The 24,996-nt window shown below is 33.0% G+C and overlaps 4 protein-coding genes across 4 annotated transcripts; 2 read left to right on the forward strand and 2 right to left on the reverse strand.

The window, feature by feature from the left end:
* Positions 1–134: 134 nt before the first annotated feature.
* Positions 135–15,184, reverse strand: LOC123717567 (intraflagellar transport protein 140 homolog). Its single transcript, XM_045673644.1, has 11 exons — positions 14,977–15,184; positions 13,494–14,714; positions 11,721–13,280; positions 11,167–11,341; positions 10,711–10,889; positions 10,364–10,549; positions 9,478–9,720; positions 9,044–9,116; positions 7,062–7,154; positions 1,296–1,412; positions 135–769 (listed from the first exon to the last, which is right to left on the reverse strand). Exons 1-11 carry the CDS (start codon positions 15,121–15,123, stop codon positions 675–677), a joined length of 4,089 nt encoding a protein of 1,362 aa, XP_045529600.1. The 5' UTR covers positions 15,124–15,184; the 3' UTR covers positions 135–674.
* Positions 2,269–3,495, forward strand: LOC123717571. The gene has a single exon (XM_045673650.1). It carries the CDS (start codon positions 2,285–2,287, stop codon positions 3,170–3,172), a length of 888 nt encoding a protein of 295 aa, XP_045529606.1. The 5' UTR covers positions 2,269–2,284; the 3' UTR covers positions 3,173–3,495.
* A 410-nt stretch (positions 15,185–15,594) lies between the features above and the next one.
* Positions 15,595–19,602, forward strand: LOC123717570 (WD repeat domain phosphoinositide-interacting protein 3). Its single transcript, XM_045673649.1, has 6 exons — positions 15,595–15,764; positions 15,841–16,122; positions 16,291–16,442; positions 16,629–16,832; positions 17,392–17,629; positions 17,909–19,602. Exons 1-6 carry the CDS (start codon positions 15,698–15,700, stop codon positions 18,010–18,012), a joined length of 1,047 nt encoding a protein of 348 aa, XP_045529605.1. The 5' UTR covers positions 15,595–15,697; the 3' UTR covers positions 18,013–19,602.
* A 58-nt stretch (positions 19,603–19,660) lies between these two features.
* On the reverse strand, positions 19,661–24,773 carry LOC123717569 (translation factor GUF1 homolog, mitochondrial). Its single transcript, XM_045673648.1, has 11 exons — positions 24,576–24,773; positions 24,313–24,493; positions 24,109–24,231; positions 23,372–23,885; positions 22,676–22,883; positions 22,051–22,182; positions 21,700–21,815; positions 21,105–21,337; positions 20,505–20,633; positions 20,038–20,121; positions 19,661–19,829 (listed from the first exon to the last, which is right to left on the reverse strand). Exons 1-11 carry the CDS (start codon positions 24,638–24,640, stop codon positions 19,704–19,706), a joined length of 1,911 nt encoding a protein of 636 aa, XP_045529604.1. The 5' UTR covers positions 24,641–24,773; the 3' UTR covers positions 19,661–19,703.
* Between the last annotated feature and the right edge of the window lie 223 nt (positions 24,774–24,996).

Here is a 24,996-nt window from a genome sequence, read left to right on the forward strand (position 1 = left end):
CGAACTGGTTGTAAATGTAAATTTACAGTTAATTTAATTTGTTTTTCTTGACGTTCATAAGTGTACATGTTTACCTATATGAATAAAGATATTTTCATTTGATTTAAACACTATTTCTTTATTGATATAGAAGGAGTCTTTATTACTATAAACTCAACTGTTACTTCGCGTGTTATTACATTGTCTTGCAGTGTTTCGACGATGTATGTTACAATTTCATAATTTAATCACAACCGTTTCATCTCACTCAGCAATTCAGGGGATGAAATGTGGGGTGCGTTTCTGCCAGTTATTCTTAACCGGTTTACATTGCTAATTTGGAAACTGGTAGTAATTATAAATTTAGATCTTCCTTTTGTTTAAATATTGACGTACATATGTGTACGTAGTTACCTATATGATTAAATCAATTTTTAATGATCGTTAAGTGGTAATGGGCTACTTAGATTGTTAAAGGCTGGCCCGGCCATTTCATGAAATCTGATTATTTCGTGGAATCGTTCTGACCCATCCCACCCCAACCCATCTGATTCCAAATCTAAGACTTAGCGCTAAATTGCCTGAGCAATTACTTGTTCTCACATATTTTCCTAATAAAAGTACTGATTTATTTACAAAGTAAAGGACGGATAAGTTTTAATCTTACGTGAGTAAATATCTAAAAGTACAAAACACTATATAGCTTCTTCAATACTCTGTTCTGGGGAATCCGAAGTAGAATTATCCTCCTGGGGTTGTATTTGAAGTGACTTCAATTGCTGTTCTAATTCTGAAAAATAATATTATTTCATTATCTTCAAGGCGAGTCAGACGAAAAGACAAATCAAAGGTTTGTTTTGATTTGAAGTCGAGCAGAGTCTTTCAGGTCGCAGCAGTGCTAAATTACGTACCCTATTACAGTTCAACACTAATTATCTAGCGTATTTTTTGTGAATAAAATAATAATATTAGCTGGCATAATCACCACACCAGTCTCTTTCTTCATAGAATCGAGTACACTTTGTAATTTAATAATTAAAAAAGATATATTATTGATTTTGTGTATAAGAAGAATAAAGAATATAGCTTGTTAGCGATAAGGCCGCCCGATTCATTCCTTATAATTTTTATGTAATATATTATTGGTTTTTCTATAAATGTAACGAAGTTATAAATAAAAAATACTTCTGTACCTGAAATAATTCAATAAAACTATATATGAACAAAATCACTCTAGGCCATACATTTTATATTTAATTGGGGGTAGTTGACAATTTTCTATACCCTCATAATCATTTTTTTTCTCAAATACTTACTTTCTAACTCTGGATGCGTCGGAGCATACATTAAAAGCATTTTTAATATTTTCTCTTGTGTAACAAGGCCGGGCCTACCACTCACACTGCGCATTAGCTGTTGCCCACTGGTTACTCCTGTAAAATATTTTAACTTTTCTAAGCTCAGTAGTAAAGCTTGCAACTCAAATTCTATGATGTTCAAGTATAGACTGTTGTGCCTATCAAATTGAATCAAGTATTGTTTCACCAGGAATCGAAGATGAAGTCTGTTACAAGAACAGGAACGGCATGTTTTTTAAGGGTACTTTTGAATTTTTTTTATATAGAACAAACGGGCAAGAGGCTCATCTGATATTAAGTAGTACTGCTGCTCGTGAGTGACATTGCCAGAAGGCTCGCAAGTGAGGTGTCGTCCTTTTAAGAATGAGTATACCTCTTTTTTTTAAATTATTTTTTTAACAAATACACCAGACACATAATATCTACACCTACATAATTAAAGAAGGAAGATTTAAATTTTATTTGTGATAGATGAACTCTAAGTTCTAACCCCTTTATTTATAATTAATGATTCGGTTATTAACTTACTCATTTAACTAAAGTACACTTTCGTCTCTTTCTGACAAATTGTATTTACGCTACGATGAAAAAAGGGAAATGAGTGCTTAGAACATAAAACAGTGCAATTATTTTTCTTTATTACGTAGTAAACCTACTGAACTGATTTTAAATATTATTTCCCCAATATAAAAAGGTATCTATATATTTAACATCACGGAACAATAAAGGAAATTGATACAAAACGGGATGTTTGATTCAATGCACTATCTCGCATGCAGGATTAATAAGGATTAATATGCAGGAGTCGTCGAAGCGCAGCCGTGCGAGTGACACGCGCATAATCTAACACATCTTTTTAAGACAATCTAATCATGTCGAAGTGTGACCAATGTAATAAATCTTTTTCTAAATCTTTGCCTGGATGTGAATGTGCCCGATGTGAAAAAATGGTACACCTAAATACCAGATGTAGTGGTCTTACCAACAAACAGATAACCGCATTAAAGGCGGCCCCAAGCTTGGACTGGACCTGTATGGAATGTCAACAAGAATCCCCGAAGCGAAACTCCTCTTTGTATCTAACAGAGGATGCAGAGGAGGATATACCTATGGACACTAAGGGGCTAATACAGAAAATTTCCAAGGAAGTAGAAAAAACTATAAAGAAGGAAATAAACGAATTCAACCAATCTCTGCAATTTCACAGTACGAAGCTGGACGAAGTATTAGGTTGTATTGATGCTTTTAAAAACACCATAAAAGTTTTAGAAAGAAAAAACACGGAACTAATACACAAAAACAACAATCTGGAATTGAGGGTAGGTGCATTGGAGCAGCGTTTCCATGAGATGGAACAGGAGAAACTTTCTAATTCTATAGAAATAGCAAACGTCCCTCCTGCGAGTGAAGAGAATGTGAGAAAATTAGTTGAAAATGTAGCATTAAAACTTAAACAGCCCTTCGACGGTATCCGTAACACAATGCGATACCAAGGTAAAAACGACCAACCGGGCATTATACAAGTAAAACTTAATGATAAAGCAACCCAAGAAAAGTGGATTAAAGCTGCCAAAACCATTAAAACTATGGTGGCCGATGTTTGCCCCTATGAACCCAACAATAACAAAATAGTATTCATCAGGGAAGCAATGACTAAACACAACAAAAGCGTTTTATGGGAAGCCAAACAGGAATTAAAGAATAAACAAGGATATAAATACGTATGGTTTAAAAACGGTATGGTGCGTGCAAGAAAGGATGAAAACACTAAAATACAAAACCTAAGATCAGTGTTGGATATACAAGTGCTAAAAAAAAGACAGAATGCCAATTAACTGACCAATTTAAATGCATATAAATTATTATTATTAAGATGGATAGTTTAACTAGTGATATTTGTGAATTAGAAGACTGTATAAACATAAGTGATTTTGTGAGTAAAATTCCCAGTAGACATTTAAATCTATTGTGTGTACACATAAACATAAGGTCAATCATAAAATACTTTGATAGTCTTGAGCAATGTATTTATGCGGCTGGCGCTGTTGACGTTATTGTGCTTACAGAAGTAAACATTTCTGATAAAATCAGTTGTCTGTATAATTTAGATGGATACCATATGTTTTCGGCACTCAGAAACGGTAGGAAAGGTGGAGGTATCGTAGTATATGAAAAAAGGAACATAAATTTAATATGAAAATTGTAAAAAGCCAACATTTCGAGAATATACTTTTTACCATCACAACTCAGACAAAATACACTGCTCAAATTTGTGCTATTTACCGCCCACCTAGCCTAAGCAAGAACCTGTTTATTGACGAACTTCATAATATTATTAAGAACAACTGTCAGAATAATATTGATTTGTATCTATTGGGAGACGTTATTATAAATCTAAAGCTAGACATTCCTATAAAACATAAATATTGCAACACATTACACAGTTTAGGCCTTATGTGTGGGATCACAACTTACACTAGGGCGGAACTATACAAAGGAACCATTACAAAATCATGCATAGACCACATATACGCTCGATCCCAAACACACGACCTATACACGGCAACGGTTGGCACAAAACTAGCGGACCATCGAGCGATCGTGCTTGCTTGCACTAAAACACAGTCACAGGATGTTCCAACATATAAAACATTAATTGACAATAATAAATTAACGATCCTTCTAGAGCAAATTGATTGGAAGCCGACATTAGAAATGAAGTGTCCTATTGGTATATATAACTTCATACAAAATAACTTAACACAAGCATATAAAAAATCTGAATGTACAGTTAAACTTAAATCTAACTCTCTTCGAAATAGTAACCATTGGATTAATAATAGAATTATTAAAGGATGTCAGTACAGAGATAAACTTTTTACTCAAAATATAAAAGATCCAAACAACTTAATACTCAAACAAAAATATAATAAAACCAGAAATTATGTCAATAAATTAATAAATAAAACTAAAAATAAAACAATTAGAATCAATATAGAAGCTAATAAAAATAATCTAAAAAATCTATGGGACATATTAAACCAACTAACAGGAAAAATTAAAACATCCATGGACGTAGCTATACAGAACGCATTTGCAAACCAAAATATTACATGTAAAGATATTGCAAATAATTTTGCAACTTCCTTCCACAATAGTATTAGTAATATAGCAACCAACTGTGTAAATCCACTGTTAGATAAAAGCTCCTACCAGCATGCAGAAAATACTAGTATGAGATTTCAGTCAGCAGACCCTAAATCAGTTGCAAAGATAATTAAATCATTAAACGACAGAAAGTCTCCAGGTGCAGATAAAATACGAGCTATGGATATTAAAACATTATGTAATAAAATCAACGTAGTCATAGCTAACCTTATTAATACGAGCATTTATACTGGAAAATATCCTAACTTACTAAAAACAGGCATAGTTCGACCAATATACAAAAATGGTAGCAAAAAAATCTATAATAATTATCGTCCAATAACTATATTGCCAACAATTAACAAAATAATAGAAAAATACATATGTGGACAAATTCAAAATTATTATAAAAAACACAATATTCTTTCTAACAAACAATATGGATTCCAGCCAAATAAAAATACCACACAATTGCTATCCGCATTCACAGACCACATTTATAAACATTTAAATAAAAAAGATCATGTTCTAGTAGTGTTTATTGACTACAGTAAGGCATTCGACACATTAAAGCACAGCGTAATCCTGCAGAACTTAAATGACTGCGGAGTACGAGGAAACCTACTCAAGTGGTGTGAAAACTATCTGCAAGACAGAACTTATCGTGTTAAAGTGTGCAACGAAGAAAGTTTTCCAATATCTATTACAGAAGGTACGGCTCAGGGCTCAGTCATTGGGCCTTTACACTACCTTACCTATGTTAACACATTACCTAACATAATAAAGTATTGTCAGATATTCCAATTTGCAGATGATACATGCCTAGCAGCTGCAGGGCCTAACATACAAGAAGCAGAAACAAAGCTACAATCTGATTTCGATACATTGGCTAAATGGTCCCACGACGTAGGACTTGTACTAAATCCTAACAAAACAAAGTTCATGCATATCCGATCCAGTCACAATCTAAATTCACGTACACCCATCTTAATCTTACACAACCACACATGTGCACATTCTTATAACTCGTACCCCAAAAGCTGCGACTGCAACGCCTTAGAATTAGTTCATAACCATAAGTACCATAAGTACCTGGGGCTTACAATAGATGACCGAATGTCCTGGAAAATGCACATTAATTCTGTCTGTGATAGGCTAAGAGCGATACTTGCCAAATTCACTTTAATAAAAAATAAAATACCACTTAAAACTCTGCTACTATTATACAAAGCACTAGCCGAATCCATTATAACATATGGACTTACAAGCTATGGGAGAACATGCAAAACTTATCTAAATCAAATATTTGCAATACAAATACGTATTTTAAAAACAATTGCTCCTATAAAATTAAAATCACAATATAAAGCGGACTACAGAAAGCTATTTGCACTTTTCAAAATTATACCTATACACGAGAAAGTGCATCTAGGATTATTAAATGAAAACTAATTTACAGAAAATTACCTCAAAACAATTAAAACTCACTATCACTATTCAACACGTAGAAAATTAAAAAACGAATTTCTATTACCCAAATACAATAATTTATATGGGAAAAAAACACTAGATTACATTATTCCAAATTTAATAAACTCGATACCAGCTACACTTCTTACGAATATAACAAGAAACAATATTAAATTTAAATTAAAAAAATACTACATAAGTCAAACAATTATAAATTATGCATAACATAAATTATGCCATATACGTCATTAAAATATATATATTCGAATATAGGAACTCATCCTGTATGTGAATGAGAATTCTCGACAAGAACAGGTTTCTTGCATCGGCTATCTATGGCGCGTCAGTGTTTAGATTTGTTTATGACGTTTTACGTGCAATTTTAAATCGTTTGAATGGTTTGATTGTTATAAATTTACAGTTTATATGTCACTGGCCTTAGTATATATATATGTGTGTTAATGATTTAATTATGTTCGACGTCCTGGTGGATAGAAAAACTGTGTACAGTTTGTGTTTCCACCACATCAACTACCTTTATATTAAGAACACTTATACAATAAAAAAATAAATAAATCTCGAAATCGATCAAAGGAGCAAGTGAATTCAATAATAATTATTTCCTAAGATATATAACATACGTTCCAGTTACCTAACCGAATCGTATCGAGAACGTTATTTCAGGAGCCTGTAACTTGCCAGTTACATACAATAAAACTGAATAAAAACAAAAAATTGAGTATAAATATATTATTGACAGTAATCTGTGTAAAACATAACTTTTAAAATCGTTATGGATTTAACTAACTAACTTCGCCGGTGTAAATAAAAATATTGTTTTAGAGTTTCATTTTGTCGGACGCTATGTTTTATCGAAATTATTAAAAGTAGGAATGATAATAAACGCGATTGTGTACGTGTTTCCATAGTCTTGAAATGTTTAATAAGTCAATACTTTATAGAATCAAAAATAACAATTTGTTATTGTTCCATGGCTACTAATAAATTATAAATGTATATATTTCAATTATTTAAGGAAACTACGTAAATCTTTTATAGACTGTAACATTACATTTTGTGAGAATTGACCTATTTCGCAATAGTTACCTGTATTTATATCTCCACCTTGTAAGGTCTTCTTCACGTCAATAAAGCGTTTAACTATAGTACTTTGGTCCTGAATTGCTATCGATTGAGCATCTGGAATAAATATACGAAAATAAATGTAATAATATAATTCTTTTCTTCTCATGCCACTTTTAAAGCCACTATTAAAAGCCACTTTGTTAACCACTTGAATTGCCGGGTATCTTGCGCTAGTCTAAAAAGTTCATTGGCGGATGTGACAACTTCTTTCTTCTACCAGCCAGTAATATACATAATTAAAAATAGCTTTTGTCGTCTTTTTGGCATATTATTATTTAACTTGTGTTTGCGAACATGGAAGTTAAAAATCATAGACTAGTATTGTCTTTTGTTATCATGGCTTTTACACATTAAGAAAACACTTTTTAAACGGATTGAAGCTATGTATTATTATTATAAACTTATTATTAATTATTAACATAATTTTAAATTTTGAAATTTCCCGACGTTTTGCGTGCTTTACAGCGTGCGTGGTCACAGTGACGGAAGACAAAAGGTGTTGAATGTCAAAAGTCACACAGCTGTAGAGAAAGTTGTATTATCTGTATTTATTTCCCCGGAGTTGACTTACTTGACTTAATTTCCTATAACCCCTAGATGGGGCAAAGGGCGTCCACAGTGAGTCTCCATCGCGTTCTGTCTTGAGCCTTATGTTTCACCTCGCTCCAAGACTTTCCGGCTCTCTTTGCCTCGTCCGCAACTGTTCGGCGCCAGGTTTGTTTGGTACGGCCACGCTTCCGCTTTCCTTGCGGATTCCAATCAAGCGCCTGCTTGGGAATATGATTAAGATCCCTTCAGAGTGTATGGCCTATCCAATTCCATTTGCGTCGCTTGATCTGTTGGATCGGGATTTCTCGACAGCGCTCCCAAAGTTGCTCGTTAGAGATCTTTTCAGGGATCCATCTACTGGGATGCCCAGAATACGGCGAAGACAGCGGTTAACGAAGACTTGGAGACGGCGCGAGTTGTCTTTGGTGACCTTCCACGTTTCACACCCATAGAGCAGCACAGATTTGACGTTGGATCCGAATATTTTAACCTTGATTCGACGCGTCAACATCCGTGACTGCCATATAGGCCGAAGTTGTGCAAAGGTTGCTCTGGCCTTGGCAATGCGCGAAGTGATGTCCTCTTCTGTACCTCCAGTTTTAGACACGACGCTTCCGAGGTATATTCCAAAAAGCAATTCGTGTCCGTGATTTAATGCCAAAGGTCGTCGGTAAAAGATCGGTCCGGTTTCTCACTGTTTCGGTTTCTTGAATCGTTGGTTTTTCAAGCAAGCAGGAGATTAACCCACTGTGCCCTAGTCTGATAGTGGGGCTGCCACTTTAGAGCTTCCAGACAGGCTCCATTTTATACGGGTTACCTCCCTAGTGAGTGGATTCTGTTTTAAGGCGCGGAATATTCGCCTTTTGCCCTGCATCCTCAGCTCATCTGCAGCTCTAGGTAGTGGGCACGCGTGAGCGTGGCTACAGCAGGTCCCAGGGTGGACGACTAGGACGTGGATGGCTCGGACTGGTCAGGGTTCTGCTTACACTAGTGTTCCACTACGTAACACAGCAGAAGGTTTTTTTTTGGCTTTTTCTAAGCAATGCTGACCTCACTCCATCAGCGATTCCCACCAACACCATCCCCAACTTCCCACCCCCCGGAGTTGGTATCGACTAAAAGATGACGGATTTTTGCAGAATGACTCACGGTGTCCTCTAATTTCGCGGATTGTTTGTCTTGGGGATTTAATTATAAGTCTATAATAATAATACATAGCTTCAATCCGTTTAAAAAGTGTATCTTAATAATATACTAAAGTGGTGGGTAATCGTTAAATTGGGATTGGTTAATTGAAAGCTCAAATTGTGGGTATCATAGAAAGAGTACATGTATATAGACAAACAACTCTATATCATATCTTTCGGTTATAATTATAAGGGTTCGCATCTTACTCATTTCTGGATCCGAAGATTTCGCTATACAGCGTGAAGCTTCTTTAAGAGCCTCCAGCCCTTTCTCGTAGTTCTGAAAATGTTGAAATCTTATTCTTCTTATGTTGAATTCTTGTGCTTACCTAATAATTATTGGTTCGTCAAGAATCGAACCTAGGACCTGGCGGTTAAACAGTAAATAATGCTTTTTTTCGATTTTTTTGTTGTTATTAATAATAATACAATATATTTATATGAATAACTTAAAAATATCGATATCTTTCATTTAGAATTAACTGTACAGGTCCGTTAAATTATTTGAATTAATATACATATAAAAATATATACATTGAAAGATAACACTTTTTTACTGGATTTAAGCTAAGTTTATAATAATACAAAGTGTAAAAGCTATGTTAACAAAAGACAATACTAAATATATACATATTTTTTACCTCATACTCATCAACTTCCATCTTAGCGCACTCCGCATAAAAGGCCGCTAGCTTTCCATAGGCCTTCGCCCTCGTATAAAAGTGAAGAATGTGCCTTGTTAAATCCGGTCGGGTCTTCCAAGGCGCCCGTCTTCGTAAATAATCTGCCGCCATTAATTGGGCTGTTCGATCTCGACTGGCAGCGGCAAATGTTGCTATTCGCTCTGCGTCCCCAGAACGGATCAGCCAACGCATTGCCCCAGCCTGCGTTTACGCAAGTATATTAAGTTATTACAAATATCCCTAGGAGGTTTGAAATGCCGTATATTTTAGTTATGACGCCACAAATATGGGTTTAAAAATTTAAATGAAATTTATTTATTCGCTATTCGTACTCATAAAACCTGGTGGAACTACAACCTCTAGGCCTCATATTTCTGTATCTGTTTCATGTTCATATGTCATTCTAATGGCACGTAGTTGATCAGCCTCCTGCGCTTGACACATGCAGTCGACTGAGGCAAGCCGGTTTCCTCAGGATGTTTTCCTTCACCGTTCGAGCGAAAGTTAGGAAAGATAGAACATCCATTGGAGCACAGCAGGGATTTGAAACTACGACCTCAATGATGCGTAGTTTCACTAGGTCAATACTGGGATTTTTTCCTACTCAAGAATGTCTAGAAATAATTTACTGGCAGACAGTAGAGGCTTTCACGAAAACAGCATTCCCTACTTAAGCTGAACCTTGTTTCACAACTGACATCATAGTTAATAAGTAAACGTGATACAGATTAAACTACCCGACTGTTAACTCGACTAATGGTAAAGTTTATGGTTAATATTTTTTTTTGTTTTTGTTCCTTAAAAAAATTAACAAATTTACTTATATTGTTAAAATAAAATATACCTTGTCACCAATATTAGCCAATCGCTTAGCCGCCTGATGGTATAAGCCCCTTGCCCCAAGCATATCCGCTAACCGACGTAGTAACACGTCACGACCGGATGTTCCGACAGGTGCAGCGAGACGCTCACTCAACTCCTCCGATATGGGAGCAGTAGAATTCTCGACGAGGTCTAATGCCTCTTCAAACTGTAAATATATAAATACATATATAGGTAAAATCCCAGTAGCGCTACAACCCTAGATACCTAGAACCTAGATCCAGAACTGAGTGTTTTTAAGACAGTTCCACTATGTGGAAGGAGCTGCTCACTGAAGTTTCTTCACTGAAGTGTTTGTCAAAAATTCACCTTTCCAGCAGTTGCCAGTAAAGCAGCTGCCTGTGAATGATGCTCCGCGTTCCTAAGGTGAGTCGCGAGCGTCTCAGCCAGGGCGGGGTCTATGCGATCTCCCAGCGACTCAACGGCCGTAACTATTGCGTTCGTGTCCCCGGATGTCATCGCTAGTTTCAACGCCATGTGACCCTTGCCTTTAACACTGATTTAGTTAATGAAAATAAATCTAATATGTAGAAACCGGTGTTTAAGTTAATGGCTTGAAGTACAAATCAAACATTTTTAACAGTGTAATAACATATCTCCAAAAGAACATAGGCAGCAAAAAAATTATACTTACTAATTAAAAAATCATAAACATAATTCCAAATCTTAAGTGAAAATAACAGCGATGACAACACTTTAAAATTACATACATTTCGGAAACACTTTTCTACCTTTCTATATTAGCACACCTGTAAAAATACTCACCTGCCTTTTGGTACAACGATATCGCCTGCTCCATTTGCCCTGCGTTTTCAAGTATTGACGCTGCATAAAGTGCATGTTTGGGAGATGATGATCCTGCTCGCCAAACTAAATGCCATGCACTTGATTCCGCTGCAACTCGAATAGCTGATACAATAGCTCCACTCTTAATATACATCTGAAAACAAATTGTTTATGTGAAGTCTATAAATAGATATAATTGAAAAACTATATACGTTTGTAAGTCTATCGGATTTTTTAATATAAGTATAAATAATATTGTTGTAAAAACCATAAGTGTTAAGAAAAACACTTTTTGAACGGATTAAAGCTATTTATAATTATTTACATATGCGTGGTCACGGTGACGCACGCTGAAAAGCACGCGAAATGTCGGAAAAAAAATTAAAATTTAGAATTATGTAAATATGTAATTATAAGTTTTTAATAACATAGCTTTAATCCGTTCAAAAAGTGTTTTTCTTAATGTGTAAAAACTATTTTAACAAAAGACAAAACCATAATTGTAATGAGTTAACGTTTAGCGTATCATTTACCTTGACAATGTTTTCAGTCTCCTTGGAATGAACCTCCAAATGCCGTGCCATTTGATACAATGAGGAAGAATTTTTCTGACATAGTTTTTCAGCTTCATCAAGTCTATCCATGTGACACAATAAACGCGTTTGTTCACCGAAATCATTGGCCTGAGAATACGCTTGTAATGCACCATCTAGATCGCCTATGCTCTCTAAATAATGGCCCCACCAGGTAATCAGTTTAGCGTCTTTTGAAGTCGATACATATTGAGCCAACATCGGCGCTTGACCTTGGGCAATAAGCATTCTTGGTACATGTGGGACCAGTGTGCCTGCCTTCTCGAATAATTTAAAAGATGCAGCCACATCTCCATTCATCCAGCTAATTTTTGCTAATTTATGTTGTGCACTTTTTATAAGAAGTATATTTTCGCCTTCAGTTTCTTCATTTAGAATATCATTTAAACCACCATCTTTTGCGGATATGAGACGAGTAACTAGGTCAAGTCTTTTACTTTCGCGAAACAGACGTTGCGCTTCTTCTATCATACCAAGATTGACGGCAAGCACTCCGACTTTGGAGGTCTCATCCGTACTGTCATCACTCATAACTTTTCGCAACATTAATGCTCCTTTTAGATTGCCCATTTTGCTCAGACAAACTGCACCAACGTCGGCTCTTTTACGAACCACACATTCTTTAGCCAAACTGGTCCATACTACAGCCTTTCTCACTCCTGCTATATTTGTGCCAATAATAACAGCCTTTTCCAATAATCCGATGCTCATATAAAACAAAAAATTCATGGTATCCTTTATTGCATTGCTATCATCTTCTTTAGACTGATCAAATTCATTAAATAATATCTTTTGCATATTTTGCCGAGAAAGAATAACAACATGTGGCGAATGCAAGGAACATAGAACAAAATCGGAGGTAAAGTAAGTTTCAAAAGTGGGACACCAATTTTTGTATTCATGAAGGATGCCTTCGTGGCAAAAAAATAAATGTACGCGATCGAAATCAACAGAGCGCAAATGGACTGCTACTAGTCTTGGATCTAACGTATCCCATAAAATAGCAATAGGCACACTTTGATATGGAGGTGTGTGATTATCAGAGAGCAATGTACTTGTGATTTTATCATTTGCTACATCCCATAGGTATATTCTGGGGTCCGGTGCTAAACCTGAATTAGCGATGCTCAAACATATATAGTTTCCATTCAAGTTTACTGAAGCTCGCATCACTTCCCCGAAATCTTCAAATATTTGAAAACAATTCTTTGGTGGATAGGGCATTCTTAATCCTTTTCTTGTAATTTCGGCGAGTTTTAGCACACCATCAATTGTTGCCACCACTATAAATTTATTTGTATTTGTTACTGCTATTGGTTCACCTTCTCCTTCATTGCTTGCTAGTATCCCTAATTTATTCCCAAGAATAGAGTAACATTCAATGTGAGGATTAGCAATCCCAACCAAAAGTTCATTATACATAAAAATAGCACTGGTTTTCCATGAGAATGTGCGTATGTGTACAAATTTTGTTTCGTCGTCTTTAGAACACATCCAAATCTGAAACAAGTCAAACAATATAGCATTTAAAAAAAATATGGTATCGTAGGACACATGCATATATTTCTCTGAATGGAACTTAGCATCACACTAAGTTCGCGTGATATCCTTATGTCAGAGGTTGATATCTCTTTAGACAAGGTTAAAAATTATTCATTTGGCTCATGTTTTTAACCCATTATTAAAAATGTCATGGCTTGTAGTAACACATACCTGTATATCATTGCCATCTCCCATAGCTACATAATTATCTTTAAAAGCAAATGTTTTTATTGTTAGTGTGGAATTTATACTTGAAGTTGCGTTATTTCTTCCTATCACATTAATTTCATTTGCTGACTTCTGAACCATACATAGCTTTGCTGAATATCCCCAGCATACATGTTGCTCTGATAATATGAAAGCACTTGTTATACAATTAACATGTAAAAGAGGATTCATTAGGCCTTCAGAGCCCCAACAGATTTCCTTCACTGTACCCTTTACAGAAGTGCTGCTTAGTAATTTCCATTTATTTTTGTGATCACGTCTCCATAGATATAAATTTCCTTGAGATGTTCCACAACAAAGTGTATCACTTAAGTTGCAGAAACTTATGCTTGTAAATGTGTCTCCTTCTATTGTTTCTTCACCTTCATTGGGCAACACTTCATTTTCTCCAGTTTCACTATCCCATACTCTTATGACTTTATCACCAGTAATAACCGCTACTAAAAAGTTTCCAACTAAGACAATACCTTGACCATTTTTTGTTGACATTCTAACATGGCTATCAGTAGTAAGCGAACCATCATCACCAATAAGAAATCTAGATAAACTTATTGCTCCTGCAGTTTCCCAAGCAACCAAAAGATAAATAGTGCTTATAATATCCAGGAAAACAATTACACCAGGTGCATTTAATACTTCAGAACAGGATCCTGAATGATCAATGTATAATATAATACCATTATCTTGAGCAGCATAGCAAGCATAATTATCTGGTTGGTAATTTTCTCTCATTCTGGCTGTTGTACGAGGTCTCCAAGCAGCTAAAACATCCAATGCATTTTCATCACCTGCAACAGCTGCCCGTGCTAGGCCTCTTATAGAAGATTCTGAGGATGGAAGTGGAGCACAAAATGTTATATATGTTATTACATCTCCTAGTTGATGATGAAATGCTGTTAAAGGTGCACCAGAACTAGATTGCCAACCAGATAATGAACCAGATGCATCAGAGGTCAGAAGCCGACCCCCACCAGGACTAAAAGTTACTGAGGTTAAAGCAACATTATGTGGTGCTTCCAAACGAGCCCAAGCATATTCTAACCAAATGTAGAGCTCTCCCCCATCCCAGCCTACAACAAGAAGCTTTCTGATTGGGTGCCATGCTAGAGCTGTGGCTTGGTTAGATGACAAAACAGGCCAGTCACATCCTTCTAATATTTGACCCTGAAATAGACATAAGACAACATAAGGAAAAGTATGAAATTGTTGGCATATTTTGACTCTACAAACAATGAAGGCATTGAAATAGATAAATGGTAGCGACTATGGAAAATATAAATAAACATACAAATTTAAAAATATTTTTATAAAACATTTATGTAATTAAACCACCTTTACAATATCCACAGAAAACCTTGCTAATAATAGTATAATACAACGCTATACGCTTCACAAATAGGAAATACTATTTCAACTTTATACTTACATTTTCTTGAAATATTGTTACACAACCTCCTTTCTCTTGATTGAATGAACCAACAGCTAACAATGGCAAAGCAGGATGCCATAAGCTGACTGTAGATACCACGTTATCATCTTTAAATTTAAGTTTTGTATCAATATACAAAGTCATTATTTAATACTTCCCAACAATAAGGATTTATAACTTATACTTTAATACTAATATATTTTGAACATTTCATACATTATTTATGACAAACTTCAATTAATAATTTATTAAGGAAGTTTAAAAATATTTGCAACTGAAAAACTGTCGTTTTGTTTACTATATTTTTTCGTTGCTATGGAAATTTCAGAATATTAATTATTCTATTATCTACTATAATGTGTAAAAGTACTAAACTTTATAGTCTGTATAAAATTCATATGCAGTAACCTCAAGTTTCTATACTCTTGGTATAGAAACTTAGATAGACGGTATAACTTACAATTTTCTTGAGTTTCTGGATTCCTATTTAATAAACGGCTTTGGCGAATAACCCATAAATGTAAAAACCATTACCATTTTGATATCTATTGCCATTTTCTGTCTTTAGGATACGTGATTGTCAATCTATTGTCTATGGGTTTCAAAGTCAAAAATATTATGGAATTAGAAATTGTTGTATATCAAAAGTTTCTTGTTCTAGTAATACCCAACTACATACAATTTGCTATTTTATCTGTCTATTTTATGGATTGAAAACATGAATTTGGCCCAAGAAAATCACTTTGCAAATGGCTTGTTATACGTTGGATTCAATCAAGATCAAGGTAAACGTTTGTTTTATTATACATTTTATATTATTATTCTGATACTAACAATGTTTTTATGTCGCAATCACTGTAGGTTGTTTTGCTTGCGGAACGGAGAATGGTTTCAGAGTTTTTAACAGTGATCCGCTTAAGGAAAAAGAAAGGCAAAATTTTGCCGAAGGAGGTCTCTCGTACGTGGAAATGTTGTTCCGATGTAACTACATGGCATTAGTGGGAGGAGGAAAGACACCTGTATACCCTCCTAACAAAGTTATAATATGGGATGACCTGAAGAAGGATTCTGCTATTGCTCTAGATTTTAACAGTCCTGTTAAAGCTGTGAAATTGAGAAGAGACCGGATAGTTGTTGTGTTGGGTAATAATTTTTCAAAAGCAGTTCTTTATATATTTTTTTTATCTAGTTAAGTGCTTTAACCATAGAACATTAAACATTTAAGAGTTGTTTATTATATATAGCCTACTGAGTGTAGTAATGTTGATAAAATATGCCTTATTTATTTTATACAATAATAATTTTTTACAGAAAATTTAATAAAAGTTTATACGTTTACTGCTCAGCCTCAACTACTTCACATATTTGAAACTTGTCAGAATCTTAGAGGGCTGTGTGTTGTCTGTCCTAATAGCAATAATGCTTTGTTAGCTTATCCTAGCAGGAAAACTGGACATGTTCAGGTAAAAATCTTAACACAATATTAATGTTTACTATAAATATGTAGGTTTTATTTAGTTCTTTTTTACAGATATCAATAATTTTTAATATTTATTAAATTTTATCTAAATCTTATTATAAGTGGCAATGGCTGACATTTTCACAAATTCCTGGCATGGTCTTTAAGCCCCATTTAAATAATATTTCAGTTGGTGGAATTAAGCAGTCATGCTGGTACCAGTACAGCCCCAGAAGGACACTTAATTGTAGCACATGAAGCTCCGCTAAGTTGCCTAGCTCTCAATGTTGGAGGTACTCGGTTAGCTACTGCGTCAACCAAAGGAACTCTTATAAGAGTATTTGATACAAACACTGGCCAAAAACTTGCAGAATTACGAAGGGGTGCAAATCAAGTGAGATAAAGTAAAATTTTATCAAAATTAATTTAATATGGTAACAGAATAAACTGTTCAACTTAGGGACAATTTTTCACATTCAAATGACTACTTTCCACATATAAATAATTAACCTGATTAGTGGGGGCAGAGAGAGGCAACTATGATCTAAGTATATATTATATGTATACATACTTTTTAAATTTTGTAGCTTATACTCCATACATACATACTGGATTAGGTTTATAGTATTAAGTATCATTCAATTGTAAATTTTGTTAGAGGAGAGTAATCTTATTAAATGGATTTACATTGAAGTACAATTTATGGACTTTATTGTAGTTTTATTTTAAAATATTTAAAACTGTATTCTTGCTGGTTTGTCACTATTATATATATATAGGTTTATTGCTGGTTGTAAATAAGTAAGCTGCTTATCAATAAGGTGTCTGTGTGGATAAACTAAAACAAGACAATGGAGTGTATGTTTAAGGCCTTTAGTTTTATTGTTTAACAAATTAACATGAAAGTATGAAACTCTGCTTCAGTAGTGATTTAGAGTTTATAATTATTACAGGCAACAATATACTGTATAAATTTCAACCATACAAGCACAAATCTTTGTGTGGCATCAGACCATGGAACAGTACATGTCTTTAGCCTTGATGAAGAGAAATTAAACAAGCAGTCCAATTTAGCATCTGTATACCTCCTGCCAAAGTATTTCTCAAGTAATTGGAGTTTTTGCAAATTCACAATTCCAAATGGACCACCTTGTATTTGTGCTTTTGGAGTAGACAAAAGCTCTATTATTGGTGAGTTTGTTAATTAAACTGATATTATATTTAAAAAAAAAGATTTACATTCATATCTAAAATTCACTAGGGGTCACTATTCTTATTAATTGTATTTTGAGAAACTCATAGAGGCATACTGATTTTTAAGATTGACTTATAACTGGGAAAACTGTGGGGGACTTCAGAGGAACCCTTATACTATGGCTTGCTTATATCTTTTTTCTGCTTATATTGATGTAATACTCAGCAATTAACTGTTTTAAAGTAATTTCCTTACATCGTTAAAATTTTTCACAGTGATTTGTGCCGATGGATCATACTACAAATATAAATTCAATGAAAAAGGAGAATGCAACAGAGATGTCTATGCACAATTTCTTGAGACTTCTGAAGATAGATAAACAGCTATTTTTCTGACAACGGGCCTGACTCAGAATTAGTTGTGAGCTACTAATTTCTTTACCGTATTGGGGTAAATTAGTAATTTTCTAAATGAGAAAATTAAATTAGAGACTGCTACATTATCTTAGATACTCTCACTTAGGATGCTTGTCATTCTCACAGCACAATATTCATGCTACATACACCTTTAGATCATAGAACATCATTTTTCTGAGAATTAAATTTTGATGTGATTGAGTGAATGAATTTATGTGATCCATGAGGCTCTTATGTACTATGAGTTAATTTTTAGTTACAATGACTGTCAAACATGACTTATGTTATGTGCTTTGTAATATACACTAACATGAAGGTTACAAGAATATAATAAAAGTCATGGTAGTATACTAGATTTTATATAGGATCTTATATCAAATATAAAAAAATCTATAAAGGTAAATTATTGGAAAATATATTTCATTAGATCCATCCCAATCTAGGGCAATAAATGTTGACAGATATGATGAATTCTATAATTGATCAATGAAGGAGGAACAATCATAACAAAATCCCCCTAAGATCTCTAAACATATAATATTTAACCTAAAAATAATTCCTACAGAAAAGTGACTGAATATAGATTGTGATAAGTTTTTTCATTAATAATATTATATCTCGATTTTACTTTGCTCACTTCGCATTAAACTATTGGCTATCGTAAAAATATAACTTTCGATATAAATGATTAAACATTTTGAAGGTATATTATGTCTTAATTGGTGAATAAAGTATATCTCTTACAAATAGGAATTTGTCCTATAAAAGTATTAATTGTAACAAACATCAAATGGTCATTTTTATATTTTTTTTATCCATGATACAATAGAAATTCCGTAGTGTAATTTGTATGTTTATATTGTTAATAAATTATAGAAAGTAGAAAATGAATTTATGAAACATATTTATTATCAGTAAAACTGAATTGTAAATATAAATGAAATTATCCTGTGGTTTTCGGCAGATGTTGTTTCGAATTATCGTCGAATATATTATACAAATGGCGGTATTAAATTTCAATATATCTAATCTAGTCTTTGTAGAAAAATATGAAATGGAATATAAATTTGTATTTCACAAAGTAAAAGCCCATATGGCGAGCGTTAAAGTTCAATTGCTATATTTTTTTAAAGATTAACTAGTCATTGAACTTTGAATAATCATAATAAAATTTAATCCGTTTTATTATGCCTATGAATTTCCCAATTATTCTTAATTTCAAAATGTAATGCCACAAGCATATCTTACCTACATTAAATTTAGAAAGTAAACATTAATTGAATATGATGGGTTTTGGAAAACTATGTAACTTAAGTAATGCATATCTTAAAAATATCGCCGTTTAGTATAAACAAAATTTATTGTAAATAAAGAATTAAGTTCCTTAGATACTTTAAATTTGATTTCCTCGTTGTAAATTTTAAAAAACCACTCGAGATTCGAATTACTTTGTTGAAATTAAATTAATAGACAATTTTTGAAGCAATGTATACTTTGTTTTTATATATAATATACTTTTGTGTTAATCCATAAAAATCAATGTAATCACCTTTTTAATAAATTGACAAAGAAATAATAGCATTTCATTATGGGTTCTCAAAAAATCAAACATTAATTTTCAATTTTTTATTACATCTAAGCAACTAAGTTCCTACTATCTTTTTAAAACATCTATAAAAGTATTTCTCGGAATTTTAATGTTGGCAACACTTCTCATTTTTTTCTTTCCTTCCGCTTGTTGTTTTAACAGTTTCTTTCGTCGGGTTATATCGCCGCCATACTAAAATAAAAATCTTGTTTAATTGATCAATAACATAATATTTGACTTTCATTTCAATGTTTCATCTATATCTATATTTTCCTTTATTTTCACACCTACAACTAAAATTATATTATCGCAATAGCATTCAACAAATATAATTTTTGACTCTAAAATTTAATTAATCACTTCCTTTAGAAAAATATTAAGATGAAATTATACAACATACCAATTTTGCTGTTACGTCCTTTCTATAGGCTTTTATTGTTTCTCTTGCTAACACCTTTCCTCCCACAACAGCTTGTATTGCAACCTGTGTACAAATAAATATTTGTATTACAATAATAAAGGGGTGTTAATGAAATAAGCTTTTAATTATCAGATTGATATACTAGTAATGAATAGAAAAAGGCACTGGAATACAAATTCTTTAATTAAATTTTGCTGCCCAAGTCCATAAAATAATCAAAAATGTAAACAAAGGAATTTATGTCAAGTAACGGTTTAAAACGCCATTTTAATGCCGTCAAGTATATATTTTTTAAATACCCACAGAACATTATAAGAGGTGGTATTTCCAAATTCAAAACAAGGTTTACTTGTTGGGTATTTAACTTTGTTTTCTTGGATGGTTTAAGTTAAAATGATGCTCTAACTATAAAATTGCGTCTACCCTATTTTAGGTCAAAATCATACCTGAACCATTTGACGTGGGATCATCTCCTTAAGTCGAGCTGTTAATGATCTAGCGTTATATTCCAATCTACTTATATGAACTATTGATGTCAACTCGTCCACAATAACACCATTTAATAGTATGTCCATCTGAAAAAAGTTATGTTATATTTGTATTTCGAGTTCTAGTTATGTAACGCTATCAATATAACACAATTGCATTATATCTCATATAACAAGTAGTAAATTTACTACCTGTTTGGTTTTCTTCGCCAAAGCGGGCGCCACAATGTGGCACACCCATTTTTTACTAATCTGTAAACACAGTGTGTGCCACACGTGCCACAGAACACCGTCAATGCGAGCGAAATATAATAATTATAACTCTTTGGTGAAACCAACTTATAATATAGATGTAAATTTTCATGTTTGTGTGGAGTTCATGGAGTTCAAGTTTATTATTCGGCTTGATCCCAATTTATGAGAAAAACTAAAATATTACTTGATTAGGTATTATATGACCTCAAATGGGGTAATAACCCCACTTGGCTCCACCCTTGTATATTTTGCACAAGCAAACAGTAAACAGAATTTCTACACACGCAGATATGTTTCACTTACCCTAACTAATGAACTGGGGTGGAATCCATAATCCTGGTAATCGAAGCTGGCAAATCCTGATGTAATACTCTTTAATGTATCGTGGAAGTCCATCACTACTTCAGATAAAGGTAGAATATATTGTAACATTGTCATCTGGTCATCCACAGCGCTAGATGGTAAAGGATTACCACGACGATCTATACACAGGGTGTTCACTGCACCTAAATACTCCACAGGACTTATTATTGTACCTAAAATATTTTAACAATTTACACTATTATACATAAAATCTATTGGTTGGTTAAGCACAAAAAATAAAACATCTGATTATTATATACTACAACCTTATAAAGACGATGAGACTACGTTTTGTTAGTAAGTTTGTTTCAAATTTTCTCACTTAATTATATTATGGGGGCTAAAAACTTCGTAGTCTGACACATAGATGTCGCTACTAGTATTAAATAAATACAATATAATTACATGAATATATGAAATTTAATTGGAATTCTATATTTTATTCGAGTCTTTCTCATACATGACATGTGTGTAAATGTCATTATAATGAATTTTTTACAAATATTGGCAATTTTTTTTGTTTTTTTAAACTTACCGATAACGAACGGTTCGTAATATTCTACTATATTACTGACGTCAGGCAGATGCACAGGATTCGTAACAATAACATCCTCGCCCTTATAATGCTTGATAATTTTAGCACCTTTTACTCTGGAATACTTTGACAAATAAACACCTTTGTTCCCTTTATTTTAGTTCCCGTCATACATTAAAACTCTTATTTCTGTGTTAAAAATAAGTATTCTTGGTATTGACTAATCCGTTATACTACTATTTTATCAGTAATTACAACTCTATAATATAAAATATTGTACCTTTTATTTAACTCTGGTTTGGCGATATACAAACGAAAGTAAATTGTCAGTGTCAAAAATGTCATACATACTTAACTTTATAAGGAACCGATGGTGCAGTAAGTATGGCCTCAGCTTTATATTCTTGCAGCAGTCTCTGTGTGAATACATCTAAATGCAATAGTCCGAGAAAGCCCACACGCCATCCTTGGCCCAGCGCAGGACTGCAACAATATTTATAATAAAATCAGTGGTTGGGCTAGGTCCACCACATTTGGTGCCACAATTTATAATTCTCTATACTCTGAGAGATTTTTGTAAAAGTCAATACCTAAATAAGAAATTGTGTTAACAGAATAAGATATGCTCACACAAATCTTTTAAGTTTAATGTTTCGTAATTATGAAATATGCTACAAAAGTTCCGCAGATTGGTATTCACAAGAGTTCAAAATTGTAATTATATAATTATGATCATAATGACATTATAGGAAAGAATTTTTTTTAACAGTAATAGATTTAGACTAACATCCAGAACAAATTTTCAATAGTTGCTTTGTTTGGTCTCTCTAGATTTTATCTGGTTTCATACTTAAAATACATACATCAAACAACATAAAAATATTACACAATAATTTATGTATTTCTAAATAAATTATAAACACCAAAAAATAACTGGTGTATTGAACAAAATTGGTCAAAGTAGTACAAATTTTACCTAGAATCTACTGCAACACTGACAGCAGAGTCATTCAAAGATAATTTCTTGATAGAGTCATTGAGTTGTGTGTGCTGGGATTGGTCAGATGGAAAGATGCCTGCATATACCATGTGTCTTACTGCGGGAACTGTTGTGTCTTTACCATCAGTAGCTTCAGGGGACAACAAGGTGTCACCTACGCTACCACCGCCTTTTGTACCTAGACCTGAAGATAGTATTGAAATGTGTAAGTAATCAAGTTAATTATATACTGGTTGACTACTACTACTTGACTAAAATCTTTATCTGATACGCAGTAGTAGTAGTAGTACATTTTCATTGAGTAAATAGCTCTTGAATCTAATTATTTAATGACTATGGACATCAAATAAAAAATCTACATTATTTTTTAACAATGTTAATAACTAAAATCTACATTAAAAATTAAAACGAAAATAATTGGCATTGGAATAAAACTATAAAAGTTTACTTTTTTAAAACATAATATAATATATAATTAAAATGTTCTAAGGTTATTTATCATGATGTATTACTTCATTTATTATTTTAGTTGTATACTTTATTTACTATCTCATATCCCTGTGATTTTTGAATTTTACAAATATCAATAGTTTTGTAGATCCAATTATAATCCTCTTTTACATGTTAATGTGTAAAAATAACTATAATTTATTCTAATTTAATACTACTTACCTACCATAACTACTTGTCCTGCCATAGCCTCAGTAATATTCTCTTCACTTGGTCTTAATAAGGCTAAATACTTCACTGTATGTTGTTTTACATCTGATTTCCACTTTACTGTTTGACCCATTTTAAGAGTACCGGAATGGATATAGGCTAGGCATAAAACTCCCCTATATTTATCATGCCAAGTGTCTATAATATGCGCTCGAAAATGGTCAGTGGTATCTACGTTGGGTGGTGGAATTCTTGTAATTATTGCTTTTAACAATTCTTCAACACCCCATCCTTTTTTTGCTGAGACTTGGACAACATCACTTGGATCAATTTTAAAAACTGATTTAAGTTGGGTCTTAACTTTTTCAGGGTCAGCTCTGGGCAGGTCAACTTTGTTAAGTGTTGGTATTATGACTAGGTCATTTCTTTTGGCTAGAGAGTGAACAGCTACAGTTTGAGCTTGTATACCTTCATTTGCATCAACTAGGAGAACAACACCTTGACAAGCTGTCACACTACGAACAACCTGAAACAATAAATAACTTGATCTCTTCACTGATGTTGGTAGAGTAAATACAATTTTACTACTGTAAATTGAAAGACAATGAAATTAGGCTATACTATAAAAATGCTACACATTAATAATAAAATACATTTGCTAATGTGGTTACTGTGGTTGCAGAGCCCTGATTGTGCTAAGCGAATGATAATAATAATGACAGGTTGTATAAAACAATAATGACACTTACTTCGTTTGAAAAATCCACATGACCTGGAGTATCAATGAGATTAAGTAAATATGGTTCATTATTATATGAGTAATTTAATGATGCTGTGACAGCTTTTACCGTGATTCCCCTCTCTCGCTCCACCTGAAAAAATATTCATGAAATACATGATTACTTTGTTGTGAAAAAAGAAAAGATAAACCAAGGAAATTAACAAAAACTAACCTGTAATTGATCTAAAACTTGTGCATTTTCGTTACCTGGTTTAATAACACCGGTGATTTCAAGTAATCTATCAGCTAATGTACTTTTTCCATGGTCTACATGAGCAACAATGCTAAAGTTTCTAATTCTCTTAACGTCAATTGGTATTGGAGAGTCATAACTGTATGTTCGGCAGATAAATCTGAAATGAATAAAAAGTATACATATCATTGTTTCCGCGAGAATTTAAATTGCGTCATATGTATACATATGATTTTAAATACCTTTGGAAAAATTGTTTTGTTTTTAATATTTGAAGAAAACGTGTGTTTTTCATAACGTAAACCATTTCTAACTACATAACTCAAATTAAATCAATATGATAAACTACGTTTTAAAATAATTTTTGCTCAACGTCTTACAAATAAAGCATTTTAATAAAATAAATTTAATTTGTATTACTTAAACTTGAATGTATTTGAAAACCATCTGATAAATTTTCATTTTGAAATTTGAATAAGGTTTGACACTTTGTATTCTGTGGTTTTACATCGAAATTATATTGTTGGATCTTGCTTTATAGTCGATACTATTAAATTATTGTAAAAAAATTACCGATACGATTTATATTTCTTGGAGACATATCGACTTAACATAAGGGTTAAACGCTAATCTTTTACTTAAATTAGTTTAATAAGAATTTCT

This window comes from Pieris brassicae, chromosome 12 (assembly GCF_905147105.1).
Source record: "Pieris brassicae chromosome 12, ilPieBrab1.1, whole genome shotgun sequence".
NCBI lineage: Eukaryota > Metazoa > Arthropoda > Insecta > Lepidoptera > Pieridae > Pieris > Pieris brassicae.